The sequence below is a fragment of the Perkinsus marinus genome (assembly GCF_000006405.1).
Source record: "Perkinsus marinus ATCC 50983 genomic scaffold scf_1104296935218, whole genome shotgun sequence".
Taxonomy (NCBI): domain Eukaryota; phylum Perkinsozoa; order Perkinsida; family Perkinsidae; genus Perkinsus; species Perkinsus marinus.
In genome coordinates, this window is record NW_003214550.1 from 129,622 (window position 1) to 150,539 (window position 20,918).

At 43.5% G+C, this 20,918-nt stretch overlaps 5 protein-coding genes across 6 annotated transcripts; 3 read left to right on the forward strand and 2 right to left on the reverse strand.

The window, feature by feature from the left end:
• Nucleotides 1-184: 184 nt before the first annotated feature.
• On the forward strand, nucleotides 185-5,052 carry Pmar_PMAR029480 (conserved hypothetical protein; the record flags this gene model as incomplete). The annotated part of the gene is made up of 12 exons (XM_002784506.1): nucleotides 185-221; nucleotides 533-622; nucleotides 1,430-1,551; nucleotides 1,776-1,877; nucleotides 1,932-2,023; nucleotides 2,404-2,548; nucleotides 3,225-3,367; nucleotides 3,983-4,084; nucleotides 4,226-4,303; nucleotides 4,640-4,740; nucleotides 4,785-4,873; nucleotides 4,927-5,052. 12 exons carry the CDS (start codon nucleotides 185-187, stop codon nucleotides 5,050-5,052), a joined length of 1,227 nt encoding a protein of 408 aa, XP_002784552.1.
• A 1,854-nt stretch (nucleotides 5,053-6,906) lies between these two features.
• On the forward strand, nucleotides 6,907-10,005 carry Pmar_PMAR029481 (alpha beta hydrolase, putative; the record flags this gene model as incomplete). The annotated part of the gene is made up of 8 exons (XM_002784507.1): nucleotides 6,907-6,978; nucleotides 7,110-7,213; nucleotides 7,893-8,024; nucleotides 8,366-8,484; nucleotides 8,947-9,086; nucleotides 9,142-9,261; nucleotides 9,563-9,673; nucleotides 9,886-10,005. The coding sequence occupies 8 exons, from the start codon at nucleotides 6,907-6,909 to the stop codon at nucleotides 10,003-10,005; spliced, it is 918 nt and encodes a 305-aa protein (XP_002784553.1).
• A 69-nt stretch (nucleotides 10,006-10,074) lies between these two features.
• Nucleotides 10,075-13,586, forward strand: Pmar_PMAR029482 (Sec18p, putative; the record flags this gene model as incomplete). Its single annotated transcript, XM_002784508.1, has 7 exons — nucleotides 10,075-10,201; nucleotides 11,545-11,649; nucleotides 12,021-12,149; nucleotides 12,198-12,298; nucleotides 12,347-12,474; nucleotides 12,522-12,687; nucleotides 13,422-13,586. The coding sequence occupies 7 exons, from the start codon at nucleotides 10,075-10,077 to the stop codon at nucleotides 13,584-13,586; spliced, it is 921 nt and encodes a 306-aa protein (XP_002784554.1).
• A 310-nt stretch (nucleotides 13,587-13,896) lies between these two features.
• Nucleotides 13,897-15,536, reverse strand: Pmar_PMAR029483 (heterogeneous nuclear ribonucleoprotein, putative). Its single transcript, XM_002784509.1, has 4 exons — nucleotides 15,310-15,536; nucleotides 15,151-15,265; nucleotides 14,902-15,105; nucleotides 13,897-14,857 (listed from the first exon to the last, which is right to left on the reverse strand). The coding sequence occupies exons 1-4, from the start codon at nucleotides 15,518-15,520 to the stop codon at nucleotides 14,212-14,214; spliced, it is 1,176 nt and encodes a 391-aa protein (XP_002784555.1). The 5' UTR covers nucleotides 15,521-15,536; the 3' UTR covers nucleotides 13,897-14,211.
• A 577-nt stretch (nucleotides 15,537-16,113) lies between these two features.
• Pmar_PMAR029484 (Chitin synthase, putative) lies at nucleotides 16,114-20,359 on the reverse strand (the record flags this gene model as incomplete). 2 transcript variants are annotated; one of them, XM_002784510.1, is made up of 17 exons in its annotated part: nucleotides 16,114-16,291; nucleotides 16,345-16,498; nucleotides 16,553-16,683; nucleotides 16,738-16,853; nucleotides 16,903-17,008; nucleotides 17,096-17,249; nucleotides 17,297-17,377; nucleotides 17,423-17,569; nucleotides 17,808-17,968; nucleotides 18,018-18,117; nucleotides 18,179-18,321; nucleotides 18,459-18,540; nucleotides 19,087-19,269; nucleotides 19,481-19,610; nucleotides 19,925-19,999; nucleotides 20,094-20,219; nucleotides 20,280-20,359. In XM_002784510.1, coding segments are annotated over 17 exons (2,073 nt in total), but the record flags the coding sequence as incomplete, so codon positions are not given. The 2 variants fall into 2 exon arrangements, with proteins under 2 accessions (XP_002784556.1, XP_002784557.1); XM_002784511.1 differs by having other exon boundaries at nucleotides 16,114-16,498.
• Nucleotides 20,360-20,918: the final 559 nt, after the last annotated feature.

The window sequence follows — 20,918 nt, forward strand, 5'->3', positions numbered from 1 at the left end:
TCCTTCGTTCGAAGGAGATTGACAAATTTACGGTATCATTTTCAGGAGAGAACGCTGAGTTCGTGCAGGAGGATGGAAGTATCGTCATTGATACGATTCCCGTCCTCGCCTCGAATGATGATCAATATATTTTCCCATCAACAGAACGTAACGCCCGTGTCGTTGTTACACTTTAGGTTTAATAATGGAGTTTCACCACCCTAGTGATATGAAAAACACTAGTGAGAGATATATTCCACGACTACTGCATATCACCGCGAATTTCGCGTTTTCACCGAGTTTTACGCCACTTTGCGTAAAACGCGTGAAACTTCTCCAGTAGAAATTAGTGAAAAATTTGTTCTTATGACAACGATGATTTTCTTTATGGAAAATGAAAATTCAAATCACCAATCTATCAATTTTTCTTGTTTTTTTGAAGCGAGAAAATTAAAATTAACGCAGTGTTGAGAAAAATTTTCAGTCATTTTTTACGTGGACAGTTTTTCGAAAAGTCAACGGTTGAATTTTTGTTGCCTCTTTTTTTCCTAAGATTTTCCACCTATAGCAACCACTGACACCTCCGTAGATTTCCAAGCCTCAACACTAGCGTGTAAACGGCCTCGGGAGGAGAATCAAGATGGTATGTTCTTGGGAAAATATGCACATGGTCAACTACATTTGTCGCTAACAACATGAAAATTCTGGGAAATTTTCGTTCCGATGTGTAAAGTCCAACGCCGATGACAACACGGCTCAGCTAGACCCGCATTGATGCGCATTAGCTCTCTAGCGATCAGTTTTAGCCGCGTTTAGATTGTCTACTTTCATCATGCCAATGAGTTTTGTCCACAGGGCGAGATAAACTCTGTCAATGTACTTCCTTTCGGAACACCACTTAAAATCCCACATCTAGTGGAGAAACTCCTGAGAGCTCAGCTGAGGAAAGCGAACTTATACTCTAACACTGCTCTGGACATGTTTCTTATCTTAATTTCTGAGGGGGAATCTTCTAGTATTTCGCGGAATCAGTGTAGGAATATATGTATTTGCTTTCCTCAACTGCTCTTAGGAGTTTCCTCACTAATTATAGAAGTTCATATACAAATCCGAGTGAAAAGTAGGAAAGTAGTTGAGTATTTCCCGAAATTTCCTCAGAACTTCCATTTTAGCACCAACATATGTGGTTGACAATGTGCATATTTTACCGCACTGCGCGGAATAGCAAAATATGTTGGGAGTTCGAGTATGTTATATTTGTAGGAAATTTTCTCATTTTTTGAGGGAAAAAATTCCATCATGGAAAAGAAATGTATCGCACATAATATGTCGACGAATCGGTGAAACTCATGTAAAATTAGAGCTTTCCAACTGCTTTGTGAAAAAATTTAGATTTCCCAGTTTCTAAGAAGAAAAATTACATGAATTTTTCCTTCCTAATTTTCTTCAGTTTCGGCCGATCTCAAAAGACAGCGCTTAGGCTACCCCACAGCACGGGAAGAGGCAAACGATAACATCTTTACTGACATTCCGTTACAAGGAACTCCCTCAGTGGCTGCTGAGTTCATGCCTGTAGGTCAACACTAGGGAAAACGCGCTCGCCATTCTAATCGATTGTCTCTAACTGGACGATTTTCCGATGTTTTCTATCATTTACTATAGGTCCCGGGATCGAATCCCACCGAAGTCAATTTCAATTTCTTTTTTTATCTACTATATAACAAATATTCACTGATTGATTTCCGCTCGAAAATGGCATTTCCAGGATTTTTATTATTTTTTTTGTTTTTTTTCAGGAAAAACAGCCACTTCTACCTCCTCCTGTATTCCGGAGTAAAAGATCGATTTTCGAATACGGAAATTACGACAAGTATTATAACTACCGTCACGAAACTCAGGTGAGGAAAAAAATTTTTCCGTCAAATCGTCGTTATTTTTCCCCATCGTCTCAGGCGTTCGTTGATGCCCGATTGAGCGCAATAATGCAATACCTAGGCGGAGATCAGCTCGATTTCTTTCATGATAAAACTGTGCTCGATATAGGGTGAGTGAATTCTCTGGTCGAAATCGGGGAAAATATATAGGTTTTGGTAACGACTTGGTAAAAATTTTGCGGAAAAATTTAGAAATTTTGCAGAAAAGTAAGAAAAAATTGAGTTTTTTCTCTTCTTCTTCGGAAAAAATATTGGCCTCATTAGTTCCATATGGCGTATATACTGGGCGTGAAATATTTGCGGGAAAAATTAGAAATTTTCAGAAAAATTAGACAAAAATGTAATTTTTCCCTCCCTCCTCTGGAGCAATATCGGCTTCATTAGTACCTATGTGGCATATAAAGAGTTGCTGGTATTGATATTTTATGGAAAATTTCTGAAATTTTCAGGAAAAAAACAAAAAAATGTAATTTTTCCCTTCCCTTTTCAGATGCAATATCGGCTTCATTAGTTTCTATGTGGCGTATATTCTTGGCGCGAAAAGAGTTGTTGGTATTGATATCGATCACACATTGATCGATCAAGCTTTGAGACAGTTACGGAAATATAAACATGACGGCTTTCCGATCAACGAAGTAAGAATTTTTTCTTTTCCGCGAAAAAAAGAAAAAATTTTTCCCGAAAGAAATGTGTGAATTTTTTGACTATTTTTGGTGCAAAGTTAGTTTAGTAGAGTTTTATGTGTGAAACGTAAAATATCGTTTTCACCGGTATGAAAATTTAACGTATTGGAGTTTTACCCGTTTTACGGGAAGTGGCGTAATACTCAGTAAAAAACCCGATATTCGCGGTGATATGCAGTAGTCGTGAAATATATTTCGGTTTCACCACTAGGGTGGTGAAACTCCATTGATAAATTATATATTGGAGTTTCACCACCCTAGTGATATGAAAAACACTAGTGAAAAACATATTCCCCGACTACTGCATGGCGGCAATATCGCGTTTTTCGCGGAGTTTTACACCAGTTCACGTAAAGCGGGTAAAAAACTCCATTAAACAATTAAACTTAGGTTGCAACGAGCTCTTTATCTGCGCATAAATCTACATCGATCACGCGAAGACGGGCAGCAGCATTAGAACCAACATTTCCCATCGCGTTGACGAGACGTGCCGGAGTGCCTCCAATTACGAATAAGGTCCTGTGTGTTGCCGAAAACCACATGAAAAACTTCCTGAAACCATAGTGAGTGTTTTTCGGCCACAAATCGATCATCTGGGCGCGCGCTAATGTGTTTGTCCAGCGGTCAGGAGGAGATTGAGCGGATCAGCGACAGATTTCCGTTTAATATCGAATTTCGAACAGAAGATTTTTCGAAGGACACGGTTGACATTGATGTGAAGGACGGATCTGTCATCACTGTTGCAACTCCTTGCAGTTATGAAGAGGAAAAGTAGGTCTAAGTGAATTTTAAGGCGCGCGAAAAAATTCGAGCATGTCTAGGAAGAAATATATATTGGAGTTTCACCCGAGTGAAAAAATATATTTCACATTTCACTTCACGAAAAGTGCATGTGCGCAGTGAATAACGCGTAAAACATGTGATGTGTTTCACGTGAAGTGGGGTGATCTGTCCGGTGTAACGCGCCGGGAGTGTTTTCAGTTCACTTCATATCGCGTTTTTCACTTCACGTAAAACGGGTGAAACTCCACTGAAAATTTCGATAGTTCTATCTATTTACATTTAAATGTCTATTTTGCTTTATTAATGGAGTTTCACCCGTTTTACGTGAAGTGGCGTAAAGCTCGGCGAAAAACACGATATTCGCGGCCTGTAATAGTCGTGAAATATGTTTTACACCAGCGTTTTTCATATCACTAGGGTGAAACTTCAGCGTTGGAGGAATATATGCTCGCTTTGTTCAGCTGAGCTCATTAGCTTCCAAATCTAATTATACTAGTTAAAATACGAATGCGAGTAGAAGTGTACAGAAACCAATAAAAATTTCCAAAATTCCTTCAGAATTTTCATATTTTTCCCCTCAAACTGTGTTCCTTACTTTGGCAGGTACGACGTTATATTCTTGTTGTCTGTTATAAAGTGGATTCATTATCATCATGGTGATGATGGTGTGAAGCATGCTTTCTCTAAGATCTACCGTTTGCTCAAGTAAGGATTATTATGTGCACGCAAAACCGAGATTTTTTTCCGAATTTTTTCCGATTTTCCCTGTTGGTAAAATTCATTATTTACTAAATCAGGATGTGTTATTTTTTCCCTGTGAGTTGCATGCTCAATTTTTCTATTCAGGCCGGGAGGGTTATTCATTTTCGAGCCGCAAGATTGGAAGTCTTATAGGAAAAAACGCAATCTTACGAGGGAGATCAGGTAAAGCAGGGTCAAAGATTCGCAGCAATTGATAGTGCTCTGATAGTATAAACCTTTATATGGGAATTCTGACGTATTTTTGCAATTTTCTGGCAAAATTCTCAACTTCATGTCTGATTTTTTTTCATTTTTGTGCGTTTTGCATTTTTTTAAATAGGTGTTCTGATAAAATACTAAAAAGTTATGAAATGATAAATATAATTAATAATATTGAAAATGATTATTAAAATGGTAAGGAAAAAATTCAGAAAATTTCTGAAAATAATATACATATGAATAATAGTAACCCGAAATTTAATGACATTCTCGCCGAAAAGTTTACCGCTATTTTTTCAGAGCAAATTACAATTCGATCGAATTCCGGCCGACTCAGTTCGTAGACTATTTGGAAAAAGAAGTTGGTTTTGTCTTGGAATGCACATTGAAGCCAAGCGCAGGTAAATCTCGCTACGCCATTGTAATCGATTATCTTTCCTCTTAGCCACCGTTACGTGTGATATAAGAGGATTCGATCGTCCTGTGCATATTCTGCGGAAACCCGTGGGAAAAGAAGAGAAAAAATCGTCAAAAGTGCGCAAAGTTGAACCAGATCGATATTTACATCCGACGTTGTTTTCTGATAGTATGAAAAAAGGATAGTCAACTGCATGTTGCGTTTGAATGTGAACTCACTCATTAATATTCGCTTATGCGAAGACGAAAAAACTTCATTTTTTATGCCTGGCAAGAGAGGATGTAAACGACGATGATCGAGATCGAAAAAAGTGTGAAAAATGTGCACGTAGTTGGTCACATGTTTTGGTGACAATATGAGAATTACGAAGAAATTTCTTATTGGTTTCTGTACAGTCCTACCGAAATTCGTACGTGAGCTTGTATAGTGAGCTTTGGACGCCTGAGCTCGGCTGAGGAAAGCGAACATATATTACTCTGACACTGGAGTTCCACCACCCTAGTGATATGAAAAATACTAGTGGAAAATATATTCCACGACTACTGCATATCACCGCGAATATCGGGTTTTCCACTGAGTATTACGCCACTTCACGTAAAACGGGTGAAACTTCCATTTAGTCGTTAATTTTAAAATGGCTACTACTACTACTACCTCTTATTATCTCTTCTACGCTAAGCGTTCATTATCGGTGTCGGAGTCCATCATAACTATTCAAGGATTATTGGAAAGTAAAGTGAAGACTCCTCTTGATAAAGTAAGAATAACTCGAGTTTTTTTCTTCGGGAAAAATCGAGGTTTTTTTTTTTTCATGATGTGGACATCTCGAAATTTTTTGTCAATCAACGGGCGACGTAAAGTTGACTGGAAACGGAGATTAGCGGTCGTAAAGCGGAAAGGGGTTGTGTGACCCAAATAGGAAGATTAGTTTGTCGGTTTCTTATTCCCCATTCGCCGCAAACCTTCCTCTACACTATTTCCTCTTCCCTGCGTACCTTTGCAGTTGCTTTCCGTCCTTCTCTGTAGGACTCACCCTCCTCCTTCCAGTGGAAGGCTTCTGTTCTCACCTTCGATCCTCGCTCACAGGCTTGCCTTTGCGTGGGACCCCGTTGGTCCCCCCATTCTCAGATGCTTCCCATCCATGGCTGATACTCTCCCATCTACTCTCATTCGCGACGTCTCACGTCATTGGGGCTTGCCTTGCCGCCACGGCCTCTACCCTTCAAGATCTCCACATCTTGGGCGAGCCCATGCTCAGCCGTATCCTCGGCTCCGGCGACCCTGATTGTCTTCCTCCCATCAATCTAGCAACCCATAAGCTGCGGTCTATGGTCATTACTGTCTGTGGCCCGTCGGACCATGCTACTTCTGATTGCCTACCATCTTCCCCTGACATGTCTGCTCTACTAACCAGGCTCACTTTGAAGTCTTCCCCCAAATCGGAAAAACTGCCAGTTGCGCTGACTACCCTTCTTGGTGATCGCACAACTCTGACTCATCTTACCCCTCCCCTCCATCCTCCTGCTTCCCTCATCAACGAGCTCTAGGTTAGTGAAGGTCTCGATCGGCCCCGTCTCGCTCTGTCCTTCTCACTTCGTAGTTTTCTGGACGATACCGACACGTGTATCCTTAAGGTGGTCTCAAAATCAACGTCCTTAATCACGGACTCTTGCGCTGGACCTCAACGATTCATTTGGCTTGCAACATGAATCTCGGCTGCCTCGTATCTCATTGCGACTCAGTTCTTTCTATCATCGGTACATCAGTTCATGGTAAGGTTGCCACTTCCCTTATTGCTGGGGAGTATCATCAGCTCATGCTCAGTGAAGCTTCATCCCTTCCATCTTCTACTGCTTCTGATCTCGACGTCTGCCATTTCTTGGCTCGCTCCAATTCTAACATCATCGGTAACGCGTTGCTTTCCACCCTTAGTCAACCCAACCCAGAATTGCAAACGCAACGACCGCCACGATCCCTGGGTGAACTCTTGGGGGCCAGGTCTCAGTCTGGTTAGTACGTGGAATTGGAAATCAAAATCGGACAAATCGGATTACGCAAAGGGTTCTTCGTCACCTTCCGAACCTCAACAGAACAAGAAACCAGAGGTCGATTGATTTATCTTTTTCCACGAGTCTGATCATCCTTTGCCATGCTCATGCTCATGCTGTGCTACGCCTTTTGTGGTGTTCTAGAAGAGGCTTACGTGCTCTACTTGGGGAACGTAACACTAGAAAGTCTTGATAGACGATCTTATATCTACTTATATCATCATCTATGTTGACCACGCTAGCCTAGCTTAGCGTAGCGCATCGGAATTTGCAACGAATGTGACCAGTACGAGATCGATGTCAGATCCGAAGCGTTGGTGTCTACCTCCACGGTTTCCCAGATAGCGGCGTTAGACCGGTACGGTGCTCGCAAGGATTGCGTCGGAAGGCTGAAGATTCATTCGTGTGGTGAGTCGCATTTTTGGGTTGTATTTTCAACGTGGATGGTTTCAAATAGTGTTGGAAAATATGCATATAGTGAAGTTTCACTCGTTTTACGTGAAGTGGTGTAAAACTCCGTGAAAAACGCGATATTCACACTACGCAGTAGCCGTGAAATGTGTTGTTTTTCACTAGTGTTTTTCGTATCACGGATGAAACTCCAGTGAACTACATATGTTGGTGACAATTGAATTTCACACGTTTGACGTGAAATAGCGTAAAACTCAGTGAAAAACGCGATTTCCGCGGTGATATGCAGTAGTCGTGAAATAGGATTTTCACTAGTGTTTTCCATATCACGGGTGAAACTCCAATATGAAAATTCTGAGGAAATTTAGGGAAAATCTCGAGGGATTTTGTGCACTTCTACCTTAGTTCGAATTCCAAAACCTACATTTAGCGAGAAAATTCCTGAGCTCAGCTGAGAAAAGCGAGAATATATATCTCCAACACTGCTTTCAAACTACACAAACATTCCCGTAAATTGTTTATGAATTTACGGGAAACTTTTTGAACAGAATGATTTCCTATCAGCTCTTGAAGAACTGTTTTTCAATATCAAAGTGGCATTAAAATGGAAAAGTCGACAATTTCCCACCACAAAAATCAGACAATTCGACGTAAATTTTTACCATATTTCTGTCAGTTTAACGCAAGTAGACTCACCTAAAATCCTACATGGTAGTAGGATGAGTTCGAAGATCTCTGAGGCTGTTCTCTCCAGTGGTGATGATATCGCATACTGCGCATTCAACACTAATGGTGTTCCCAATTCGGGGTAAGGCTGGATGTGAAATTTGTTACAATGGAGTTTCACAACCCGTTTTACGTGAAGTGGCGTAAAACCCGGTGAAAAACGCGATATTCGCGGTGATATGCAGTAGTCGTGAAATATGTTTTTTACTAATGTTTTTCACATCACTAGGGTGAAACTCCATTGTTTCTATAATGTGAAATAAATTTGTGAGGAATTTTCGGGTGTTGGAAAATTGGTTATCATTCACGTGTAAAACATTACGCGTGTTTTACGCGTTATTCGCGAAGTTAATTGTGAAATATGTTTTTCACTAGTGTTTTTCATATCACGGGTGAAACTCCAGTATTATCTTTTTTTCTTAGTGGGAAATTTTATGATAAAACTCTTGTTGGTGACATCGAAGATTTGGATGCTGTTTGCCGCTGGTTGAAGAAACATCTGACAAACTTGGAAAAAATTATTCTTATTGGATTCAGCACAGGTGAGTTTTATTTTCCTCGTGAATTGAGTTGTCACGCGTCACGAAATTATAGCGAGTGTTATCGCTTTCGCAACACACTGTGCATACAAAAGCCTGGTATTGCTCAGCAATGCGGTCGATCATGATTTGACCCGCGCTCTTGGTGTCTTGTGGGAAGGCCGCCTTTTATGGGAATCACTGGAGTTATACCCTCGATATGAAAAACACTAGTGAAAAACTTCTTTCGCGAAAAAAGCATTTGCGCAGTGAATAACGCGTAAAACACGTGATGTGTTTCACGTGAGGTGGCGTGATCTGTCCGGTGTAACGCGCCGGAAGTGTTTTTAATTCACTTCATATCGCGTTTTTCACTTCACGTAAAACAGGTGAGACTTCACTGAACTGGTCAGTGACCATGTCTATGAGTATTTTAGTATGCATAGCATTCGCGTTGATGACAGCGAACTTGTTTCGTCTCGATAGGGGCGTTTCTGGCGGTCTGTGCACCCGTTATGACCGAGACGGTATCACTATGCACAAGATCACTCCTGGCAGGAGTGGTTTCTATCGCCTGTTTGGAAGACCCACATCGTGGGGGGAAATTGGATTTCACGGCAGAACAAGTAACCCTCGGTGAAATTATAATTGATATGATAATTGTATTATTTCGCGTCTTAGATTAGAACATTTGAAGAAACGGGTGAAAGTTTGACGAAATTTTGGCCGTTGGTAGAAGTGGAGGCTGAGGAAAACGATGGTGCAATTCAGAACTGCGCGGAGATTAATGAGTCTCCCAAAGTGAGTGACAAAGTGGAATTGCGAAATTCCCAGAATGCGACACGATTTGAAGTATTAATATGTGTACACTCCTCGGAGTTTCATCCTAGTGATATGGAAAGCACTAGTGAAAAAATATATTCCACATTTTACTTGGCGAAAAACGCCAGAAAGCGGTGAATAACGCGTAAAACACGTGATGTGTTTCATGTGAAGTGGGGTGATCTGTCCGGTGTAATTCGCCGGAAGTGTTTTCAAATTTCACTTCATATCGCGTTTTTCACCTCGCGTAAAACGGGTTGTGAAACTTCATTGTTTTCAGCCTGAGCCCGTTGAATGGCCTCTCAAGAGAGATTATTACGACAGTTATCTTTCGCTGCCTGGCAAGGAAGACATTACAAAACTGTGGCCGAATCGTGTGCCTCTAGTTTTGGTGAGAACTTCGTTACGTTATGAATTTTTAGTATGTGATTTTTGACAACAGGAAGTCTTGAAGAATCAGGTTCATGGTACATCAGACACTCTTGTTCCCTGTGAAATGTCCGCAAAATTACAGAATTCATTCGCAGCGGATGTGTCAGTCGATCGAATTACGGTACGCTGTTGAGTCTCACTTAGGGCGCAAGATCGTATACTTGCATTCAGGTTAAAGGCGCCAATCATTTCTTTTCGGCTCAGAAGGATATGAAAAAACTACAAAATGCCATGAAGAATTTCTGTGCTGATTTGACTTACCATCAGTTCGCGAGCTCCAGTTCTCTGTGAAATGTTTCTGCACCATTTCTCGTTGTTATTAATTTGCATCCACTCACGATCTGATACGTTTTTCCCTCGATGGCTGATCGAACGACAATACCCTGTGTGAACTGCGACGCTTGCGGAGACATCATGCACATACTCCCTTGCTGCCATAAACTGTGTCAATCGTGTGCTGCTGGAGAAGATCTCAAATGCCCCCGATGTGGTATAGACGCAACACACTTCGTAACAGTTCGTGATCATTCACTTCCTTGTGAAGTGTGTGTAGCTGGTCGCCCCGCCTCGTACGAGTGCTGCGATCCAGCATGTGCGACTTCTGAAGAACCCGGACCCCTATCTCTTTGCGAGGAGTGCGCCCGACACCACAGTAGAGCTCGACAAACTTCATCACATAAACTGCGACCGCTCTCGAGGATTCCGAGCTGTCCTAGCTGTGATAGATCCCTTGGTGTTGACAACGATGTACTGTTTTGCACTACGTGTGACAGAGTGGCTGGGGCCTGTTGTCTGGACGCGTTCCATGAGGGTCATAATTGTCGCCCTATCACAGCGTCACTCGCCACGAAATTACGAAGAAGTATTGTTGTGGTTGAAGAGGATGATGAACGTAAACTCAGCAGAGGTCGACGGGACGCTGATGAAATCTTGAAAGTCGCTCATGAGATCTACGAGGATCAGGATGCTAAGTTGACAGAGCTGGAGAAGGAAATTCTCAGTGCTGTAGGGGAAAGGTTTAAAACGTTGAGGAAAAAACTCCGATTACAAGACGAAAAAGTCCGGAGTGACATAGGCTCAGTGCGAGTCGACTTGGAACGCGTGACAGAGGCGCGAGAACTGTTGTACGCAGCAGCAGCTGAGGTGGAGAATTTGGAAATGAAAGAAATTGCGATTGCGTACGGAGTCGTGGAGAATCGAAAAAAAGAAGTCGTGAAAATGACAAGAAAAGCAGGTGGGAAATACAGTGGGGTACATGTTCAACTAGATGTGTTGGTAACAGTATGGAAATTCTGAGGAGATTTTGGTAAATTATCGTTAGTTTTCGTATATTTTCAGCGAAAAATTGTGGCTGGTTTTTCACACTGTAGTGAGAAAACTCATGAGCTCAGTTGAGGAAAGCAAACATATATATTCATCGGCCGTTATCATCGCCACAGCCAATGTGAATTATTTCACGGATCTCTATCGGTTATCAGCTTCACCATTGCTGGAAATTCGGCGGTTGCTCTTTCAGCGGACTTCAAGGAAGCCCTTTCGAGGAAGCGCTACTTCAACTTAGAATCTATATCACATAGTTGGAGAAATATAAATTCTAGTACCGGTATCAATTGTGCCATGGTGGCGAATCTCCGCGGCGTGCGGTTTATACTTTCATTCACTATGGTGACAAGAGTGTTAATGGTTTTTTACAGGGGACCTTTCACGACTGCTAGTAGAGCGAGATTTGAAACAGTTCCTCGACCTCAGCAGTGTGCACGACCTACTTACCGATATCGCTAGCTTTGGTGAGGTGCGCAGGCGCTCATGTCAGTGGCGATATGTTCGTAGGTGATGTTGTTGTATGGGAGCGAATGACGCTCCCGGAGGTCCAGGGTTCAAGTCCCACTGAGGGCGATCGGCCATATGCATATCACGCCTTACAGCAGGAGCCCAGTACGCTGAGTTGACACCATGTATAGTGAACTAGAATGATGGATATCTGATTCGACCTTGATATCATGGAGTTTCATCCGGGATATGAAAAGCACTCGGGGAAAACACGTGTCACATTTAATTTCGCGAAAAACGTATATGAGCAGTGAAAAACGCGTAAAACACGTGATATGGGGTGATTTTTATAATGTGATTCGCGAAGTGTTTTTTCGTTCACTTCATATCTTCCACATGGGGTATTACACTACTTCACGTAAAACTCCAGCGTGTGGAAATGCGATCACTCGAGATACCACCAATTGGAAATATCCTTTCTAGCTCATTGGATCAGGGCATGGACCTCATCTGAATCATTGCATCTTCAACCTAAGATACGCTCTTCCACGGTGTGAAGCAAAAAACTGTTGGTAACAAGAAGATCAGCGAGTACGGAGGGTTGCATATCAAGACTGATGACGATATCATAAGATGCGGAATAGGTCCGCTGACGGGCCAGATCGGTAACCACCTTCTACCCATATCCTTATTCCCTCACAAGTGCCCCTTAGGGGACACCACGGGGGGCTCGGGCCTCGGGCAGTTTAGATCACCTTATAGTGTCTGCAACCACTCTGGACGCATGTTCGTGTCTGATAGTCTCAACCATCGGGTATGTCATCGAGTGTTGTATTATTATGACAATTTGATTCCATTCAAGGTCCAAGTTTTTGATACCAATACTTTGCAATTGGTGTATACTATTGGTCAACGTGGTGACGGGGAAGGGGAGTTTTGTGACCCCAGTGGCATCGGTGTTGATGCCGAGGGAAGGATCATCGTCGCTGAGTGATTTTAATGAGTCCATCTGACCTAGTGGAGGCTTTCGCTGTCAGGTACGGAAACGACCGGGTTCAAATCTTCGATAAAGATGGTAAATTTTTGCAATGTTGTGGCACTTTTGGGTCGGACGAAGGGGAGTTTTACGGCCCTTTTGGAGTTCATGTTTGCCCGGCAACACAAAATCTTCTTATTACTGATTCTTGCAATCATCGAGTTCAAGTGGGTCGTCGAATTTCCTTCCCTGAACGACTTGGTTTACCCCAGGTTTTGTCCCCAAGGGGGAAGTTTTTATTCGCGTTCGGCAGCAAGGGATCCGAGCCGGGCCAGTTTCTCTATCCTGAGGGCATCGGGACTACTTTAGATGGAAGCTCCGTCGTGGTCTCTGACAAAGACAATGGGCGTATTCAAGTCTTCACACAACGGGGGATGTACACCTGAGACAGTTAAACCACTGTGTTATGATCATTTCGTAACAGTTTCATACGACTCATCACGACATCGTTGAGGAGCTGTGGAGCACTGAGGGGTCCACTGGGCGTGGCTGCAGATGCCCAAGGCAGACTTTACTGTTGTGATTGTGGAAACTCTCGGATAGTTTGCCTCAGAATAACCGGAGAGGTGACACATCCGATGTTCACGATGCTGATTCTGAGTTTTGTCCGAAATGAGCTCATTTTCAACAGCTCGGTACGGATGAAGGAACTGCTGCTCACACGAGGGAATCGCCGATTCTCGGCACAACATGCTACTCGTGAAGGGCCATTAGACTCGCTATTTTCGCTCTCATTGTCATTTGATGACAATTTTGATGACAATTTTGATACCCTTTCACGCAGTGGCGTAAAACTCGGTGAAAAACGGGGTATGCGCGGTGATATGTAGTAGTCGTGAAATATATTTTTTATATCGCGGGTAAAACCCCCCATTGTATGGAAGTGTATTGATTCTTGAAGGTACTTTGGTCCAGTGATGGTCATCACCACGAAGGTCGTCCTAATGAACCATCATCATCATTGACATTCGCGGCCCCCACAGGCGTGGTGAGTACTCCTTCCCCCCACAGTCAGCTGCTCTTTAATGCTTTCAGTGTATCGATCAATCGGGCGCCCTTTATGTAGCATGTGACCATGCAATAATGATATTTGGACAAGAACAGCGACAACGTGTTAGATGAGTATTTCTTCAAGGTCATTATTATAATAACATTTCCATTCATCTACGACTGTGGTTTTGTTGATGATACAACCGCTACTACTCACATTTCCTGGACGCTCACATCATAGTCACTGAATGATCGCAGGCGTGGTTGGGTTTATCAATACGTCCACTTATTGCCATCCGAATTCTGAACTCCCCAACACAACAGATGATCAATGTGGTTGAAACGTCACAGCTTCCTAATCGAATAACAATCAACCATTACGACCAATCTAAATCAAATTGCTTAACCGTCATCATAACATCAGGTGAAAACCCGTCCGGTTGATTTCTCCCATACTAATAGAGCCTATTGAGGCTGCTCGCTAACACCGAATTCAAACGTCTTTGCGACCTACACGACGATCACGTTGGTGGATATAACTCCGTTGTTAAGATAGGTAAAACTAACACTTGGGCCCGAGCGGAATTATACAACATATGAATGAAAATTTTGACTAGTTAAAAAATGAGGGGCGAATTTGCTGAATTCCGGCAGAAATATCTTCCGGAAATCAATGAGTGTTGTAACACTCGGCAGGTCGTTCACATAGGCGAGAGCCTTGACCTAGATGAAGTCGAGGAGGTAGGACTTTGTGGAATTGAGTAGTTATAACGACGAATACCAATAGTACGACCTCCAATCGTATGAGGTTGCCCAGAGAACACAGCTCGGAATCCCTCTTGGGTTTGCATATCACAGAAGCCGAATCCACGTGAAGTGCCTGTAAGTTTGCAGAACACAACGACGCAATCTTTTACGACACCGAACTTGGAAAAGTAATTGTGGAGGTCTTTACTGCTTGTTTGAGGGCCGAGACCACCAACAAAGATCTTGAATTGATCCGATGCCTCACTTTTGAGAATGGACGAGGCATAAGGGACGTCATAGGGGTCAGCGTTTAACCATTTAGGAGCATGATTATAATCGGGTGATGGTTCATAGGTAGTAACAGCGAAGGCGTTGTGTTTATTATGAATGGCCTCGGAAGGAGGTAACCAAGCTTTACCAGAAGAGGTGATGCCGCCCCCAACAGAAGCACCGACATCTGCCGGGCTTTGAGCGCCTTGCTTGTTGGCCCACATACAAGCACACACTTTCGTGGATTTTCTACTTGGTAGCTGCACACCTTCGAAACATTTCATGAACTTACAAGCAAGCTCATGGGATTTCAGATCGATAAAAGCGTACCTAGAAGGGAAGATGTGCATCACAGTAGTAGCATGATGACCTACCCCCTGTTGAGCCCTGTGCGAGGGTCGGGAACAGCGTAGATGTAGGAGTAAGCATCACCCATACCTCGACGCCAGATCTCATCAGCCAACATAGCGTCATCATATTTATTGGGAATGTTCTTCAACATGACAGTAGTCCAGGAGCTCCTATCATCATCATCATCACAACAACGACGACGCTCTACCACATCATCAGCCTTCGACCTGATATTGTAAGTGTAGATGAGAACCGTTTGCGTAGAACCTTACTGGAGTGCGTGTGGAGTTCCCACATCATGACCTCGCTTATCAAACGAAGACACCATAGGAGTGCCTTCAATAGTAGAAGTCGTCGACTTCAAAGACTCAAACGGACGGAAAAGTCCTAAGATAAATACTCACACGAGAATTGCTCTATCGCAGCCTCACCTCCCTCTGGGAAACATGATGATGGGGAGTCCAAGTCGAGGCTTCTGAGTAGATCACTCGAGAGTAGCCGACAAGGGGTCGACAGCGGTTGGACTCCTAATACTACGGCTCGAGGTGAATCGATACGAAGGCCAGCGTGAGGAGGTGACGAGGGTGCCTCGACGGTGATATCCCCAGTACCGCCAGAGTAGCGTCTGGAGTGCTCAAACATTCAGTTCAATTTCACTGAAGATTGGTATTGGCTTGGCGCCCGATATTGCTCGTCTCACATCTTGTTCTCGCGTTCAAAAGAGCGTGCGTGCAAAGATAAGATGTGTTCCTAAGTTCTTCCTCGTGTTCAACCGAGCATCCGGAATATCTCCTAGGATGTATACTTATGAGGGGCCCTCAGGTTCACCATCCACACATGAGGATCATAACGTAAAGAAGTGGTAGATCTGTCTCAGCGTAGTGACGGCGCGAATCGACAGTGTGACCAGCTGCTGCACGCCTGCACACGCACACCAAGTCCGTCGTATGGAGTCCATGCTATGGACTCATTCATGGGTCTCCAGTTGGCGCTAAGGTGTTGACTAACGTTACATCTATCTCTGCCTGCGATCTAAAGCGCTTGAAATGATGGAGTGCTCAAACGACTATGGTATACACGCCACAACACTCGATTTGAGGCGGCGCTCACACTGTATGTGTCACCCGCTCAAGTTGGGTAGTTGAGCTCCATCAAGTCTGTCTCCATCCCAACAACTATCGAACCCAAAACTCTACAACTTAGAGTGAAAGGCTCTTCTCCTTCGAAGAAAAGAGTAATGAACGTGATACAAATTGTCGATATACCAAATAACGGTAGTAATTATCGTTTCAACTATGCTGCCTACTATCAAACCCTGTCCGACACTGCGGGGCCAGGAGTGACAGCAGCAGCAGTATTCGGCTTTCCTCGCTTAGGATCATGTGGGGTTCCCTGACGCCAATCGGAGGAGCGCTGAGATAAATATCGTCGTTGAGGAAATGTAAGATTGTAAGATTTATCAATACTTCAGAGCCACCACCACCAGAAGCGATCTTTTCGTTCTGTCTATAAGCCTTCCATTCGTTCTTCACATTCTCATCAGCGGTCGATTCAGCCGAAGGGCCACCGCCGCATGAGAAGCAACAACAGCATCTCCCGAACCAATATTGTACCAGAAACCTGCCAACAAGAAATGAGCTGAAATTCTTCGCTGTGCGCAACGGAGAATCTTACAACAAAGAGCCCAATGATTTCACTCCATTGAAGAAGACCACCGTACCAAGAACAAAGTACAAAAAGCCGTCGGCTGAAATCGCCAACACTGTCGCCGAACCAGACGTCCCATCAGTCGGGCTCGTAATGCCCTGAGAAGATTCCTTATCAGAAACCGCGATACAAAAATCGCTTCGCTCCGCTACATATATGAGAGCCAAGTTAGTGATTGCCCAACAAAGAACGAGGTAAGTTCTGAACTCATTCCTCTTTGCCTGTACGTCCTTCTGCGAGACGTCATTGCTATCCAAGCCTTTCGTTCCTGTTGAGCGACGATATGATCACATACCAAGATTAGGTGGCAGACCTACCCCACGAGAGATCGTGTGTGTTGCAGAAGGCGAATGTTTGAAATATATTTATGTAAGTCGGCGACATGAAAGTGTACTGTAGGTAGGTCAACAGGACATGCACTCCCTGAAAAAATAGTACAACTACGATAATAACGACTAAGAAGAGCCCCTTGTCGAGGTCCCCGGTTCGATTCCCAGTGCCGACACCTACCTCCCCATGAAGTACCGCAACCAGGATATAACTCAGTACCGCAGCCAAGCCAATGGCCATGAGGACGATACGAGTCGATACAACCACGTTGTAAACGGCTACAGCAAAAGTGGCTAACATGAACACGCCGAAGACCAATGAGATGAGCTTGTAACTAAAAGTGATCAAGTCCAGGAACGGGGGGGATCTTATAATCCTCACAGTGCGCGCAACGATCTCCTCGGCGAATCTGGCTGAGTACCCATCGCTAGTAAGAACGTGGTGAACATTAATATCAAATATCTGAAATCTTCGCTGTGCGCGACGCCCAGGTTGATGATAGCTTACATGAACTGTATAACAATATATACAGCATCAGCTCCTTCGAATCTCAACGATCCTCCGTTAATCAGAAAGGAGTTCCACAAAATGGTGAATGTGAGATAAAAGATGCCCACCAGAAACCACGTCAATATCGTATTCAAAGCGAAGAACCTAACACCAGATCAAGCAGTAGCGCGCGCCCTGTCGATCGATATCCAATAGGACACCGGATCAACAACATAGCAGTTCTATCATCAGTATAGTTTCATTGCTGACTCACTCCCATTATATTTCTACTGTGAACTAGTCTAACACGATAAGGGTCCCGGATATCCATCGACAAACCCCGGTTCAACCCTAGGCATCGACATGTCAAAAACCTATCCCTTTCTTCCTCTACCACACTTACAACAACTCATTCATGAGTATCAGCTTCCTATACCACGAATGCCTCGTCGTGAATATCCTAAATAGCAGTAGCCCTTGCCACAGGGCGAAGATCTGCGCAAAGAACGATCCGTTCATCCATCGACGACGCTGTTTGGTCAGAGTAGCACAACTATCAGGGACCTGACACGAGCGTTGAGGAAATGCAAGAGAGCAAGTGGTGCTCCACTACGTCGGTAACTGCAACAGAGTTCTTGACGTATTTCAAAGTATTAGCGGCCGTGCGACTGCATACCAACTCAAGGGCGAGGATTCGATCTTCAGCAAGGTACCTGATCGTAATTGACATCATATAACGACGAGAACAGCGGAGCGAAGTGATTCTTTTATTACATGTTTCCATAAAAGGGATTTATTACTCCTCCATGCGTCACTGATTTAAAGTAGGGGACTATCGGGCGCTTATCTGATGTTGGCCCGAGCTCAGGCGGTGACAGCGCGGACCAGCGATAGGCCGAGAATGCACCAGGAAGGACCTAATAGAATCACAGCGTTTTAACACGGGTTAAAACGGGTGAGAAAATCCGCAATATGAAAAAATCACGCGACAGTAAAATTTCTCCAGACTCCATGATGAGATTGAAAATGAGTTCCCAACCGCGGCAGCACTTACGCTGATGTAACCACAGACAGACTCGAAGGCCTTGTCGAGGCAGTTGCCGACTTTGTATTCGAAATCCTGCGATGCGACGTACCTAATACAGTTTGGGGAAAAATATGCATACGCTCAACTACAACATGTGCCATGGACGATATGAAAATCCTGAGGAAATTTTGAGAAAGATTCCTGGGCACCTCTACCCTAGTTCGTATATAGGCTCCTATATTTCGCTTTGGAAACTCCTGAGCTCAGCTGCGGAAAGCGAACATAAATTCCTACTCCAATACTGCCTCGATACGGCTAAAGTACAACCGCTACGCCGAGTTGACATTCAGCCGCAGTAACCGGTCAAGAACTGAGAGCGCCTAATAATATGTGATTCGCACGGCCTGTGATTTCTCATTGGTACGGTATGAAATTGCGCGACTATTTCTTAAACAGCCGCCTTCTGCTTTTCACCAGGTAGATAGCGGCTTGTTAACTCAGCAATAGCTCCAGAAAGAGCGGCGGCCAAGCCCGGACATATACACCAAAAAATTCACATATATAGTATATGTTCCATCGCAGGTCTCGGGCGCTCTATTTTGGATATACCATATTTTCATCGATTCTATCAGAGCACACCATGTCGTCCTATTACCAGTTATAGAATACATTTCTCGGTGCTAAGGCCTTGTCTACAGTAATCTCACCGCAACATCCAGCGACGTTGCGGTCCTTATCCATGGCATTAATCAACTTTACTATGGAAGTCTCTTCTGGGCGAGTGCCTGAGTTGAGAGTGAGCAACCACCCGGGTTCGACCCCGGCACCCGACACTAACCTGCATCCAAACAGACACAATATAGCTCCTCGTGAACACCTTCTGAAGCTCGCGCATTCATAACTCGGTAACTGATAAGCGATCAATGGTCCCCAACATGACACAGAAATTTGAGCGATAAAAGTAGCAGCCTAGATTCGAACCTGCGTCGTATGCAAGGCAAACGAGCGCTACTACCAACTACACCATTCGACCACGGCATTGTTATTACATATGATGTGCAAATCCCTCAAAGAACCAGAGGTGAGTATCCAACTTCCCAGCATTGAACTCCTTCAGCGCGAACATCATTTGCAATGGTGGATAGTTCTCGTAGTTTATCACGTTCTCGAACAGATGCACTGAAAAAAATCCGGTCGAACAAAAACATGTAGTAGCAAAATCGATGGTTCCCAATGCAAATATTGATAGAGTCTTCACGTAGATATAGCCAGATCTAACTGATTAACATGAATATACTCCCTGAAATTTCACCCTAGTGATATGAAAAACACTAGTGAAAAACATATTTCACGACTACTGCATATCACCGCGAATATCGTGTTTGTCACTCCACGTAAAACGGGTGAGATCATTCATATTAATATTATTATATGATAGATTATATATTATATATAAATTTATCATACATAGCCGTTGAATGTATAACAATTACAGTCAGCGCATACCAAAAACTCAATGGGATTTTTCTCGCCAAATTCCACAGTAACGGAAGTAACAATATCAACGGCTGAAAACAAAGCTGGAAAAAATAAATCCTCAAAAATGTAAAGAGGTATATTTGACAATTTTCTTCCTGCGTGTTCACATTCCCAAGAACTCACCGTAAACGGTTTGACCATTATCAACCGTGAATCGTGGCTGCTCACGCGACGCCTTCTTATCATCAATACTATCAATATTATAGCGATCGATCGGCTGTATTCGACCGTGAATATCCATTAAGCCGTCTGAAAAATATATGGGTAATTTATTCCGAACGGAAATAATCCCTCGTCCTAAAAGGTTACTTTCTCTGTACATCTCTTCCAAATCAAGATAGATGCCCATCCGCTGCAGAGCAACAAGGTTATTGAATCGTCCATCAATCCTGACATATTATAAATTCTACCAATATTCCACAATTTGACCGCGCGCCACAAAATTACACTCGTCTTCATACGCTCAACTAAGAAGAACTCTCCCAAAAATAGCGATCAAATTTTCCAACAAGTACGTAGGATTTTCACCCGTTCTACGTGGAGTGGGGAAAAACTCTGTGAAAAACCTGATATTCGCGCTATCTCATATCACGGGGGAAACTCCATTCAGAATGCGCGATACCACGACGACGACCTTGTTACTACCTCGTCCGACCGTCCGCGAGCAGACAAACGCAAATCTCATCCCAGTTGTATTTGGTTTGGTCCACGAATTTACGGATATTTTGCAGTATGCCCACCAGCGTGCCGGGCACTCCTAAAACGTGACCACCAATCGAGTTCACATATACTATTTGAGAATATATCTACGATCACGTATATATATATAACAATTATCGATTGAATACTTTCAAGTCATTGGAGTTTCACCACCCTCGTGATATGAAAAACACTAGTGGAAAAACTATATTTCACGACTACTGCATATCACCGCGAATATCGCGTTTC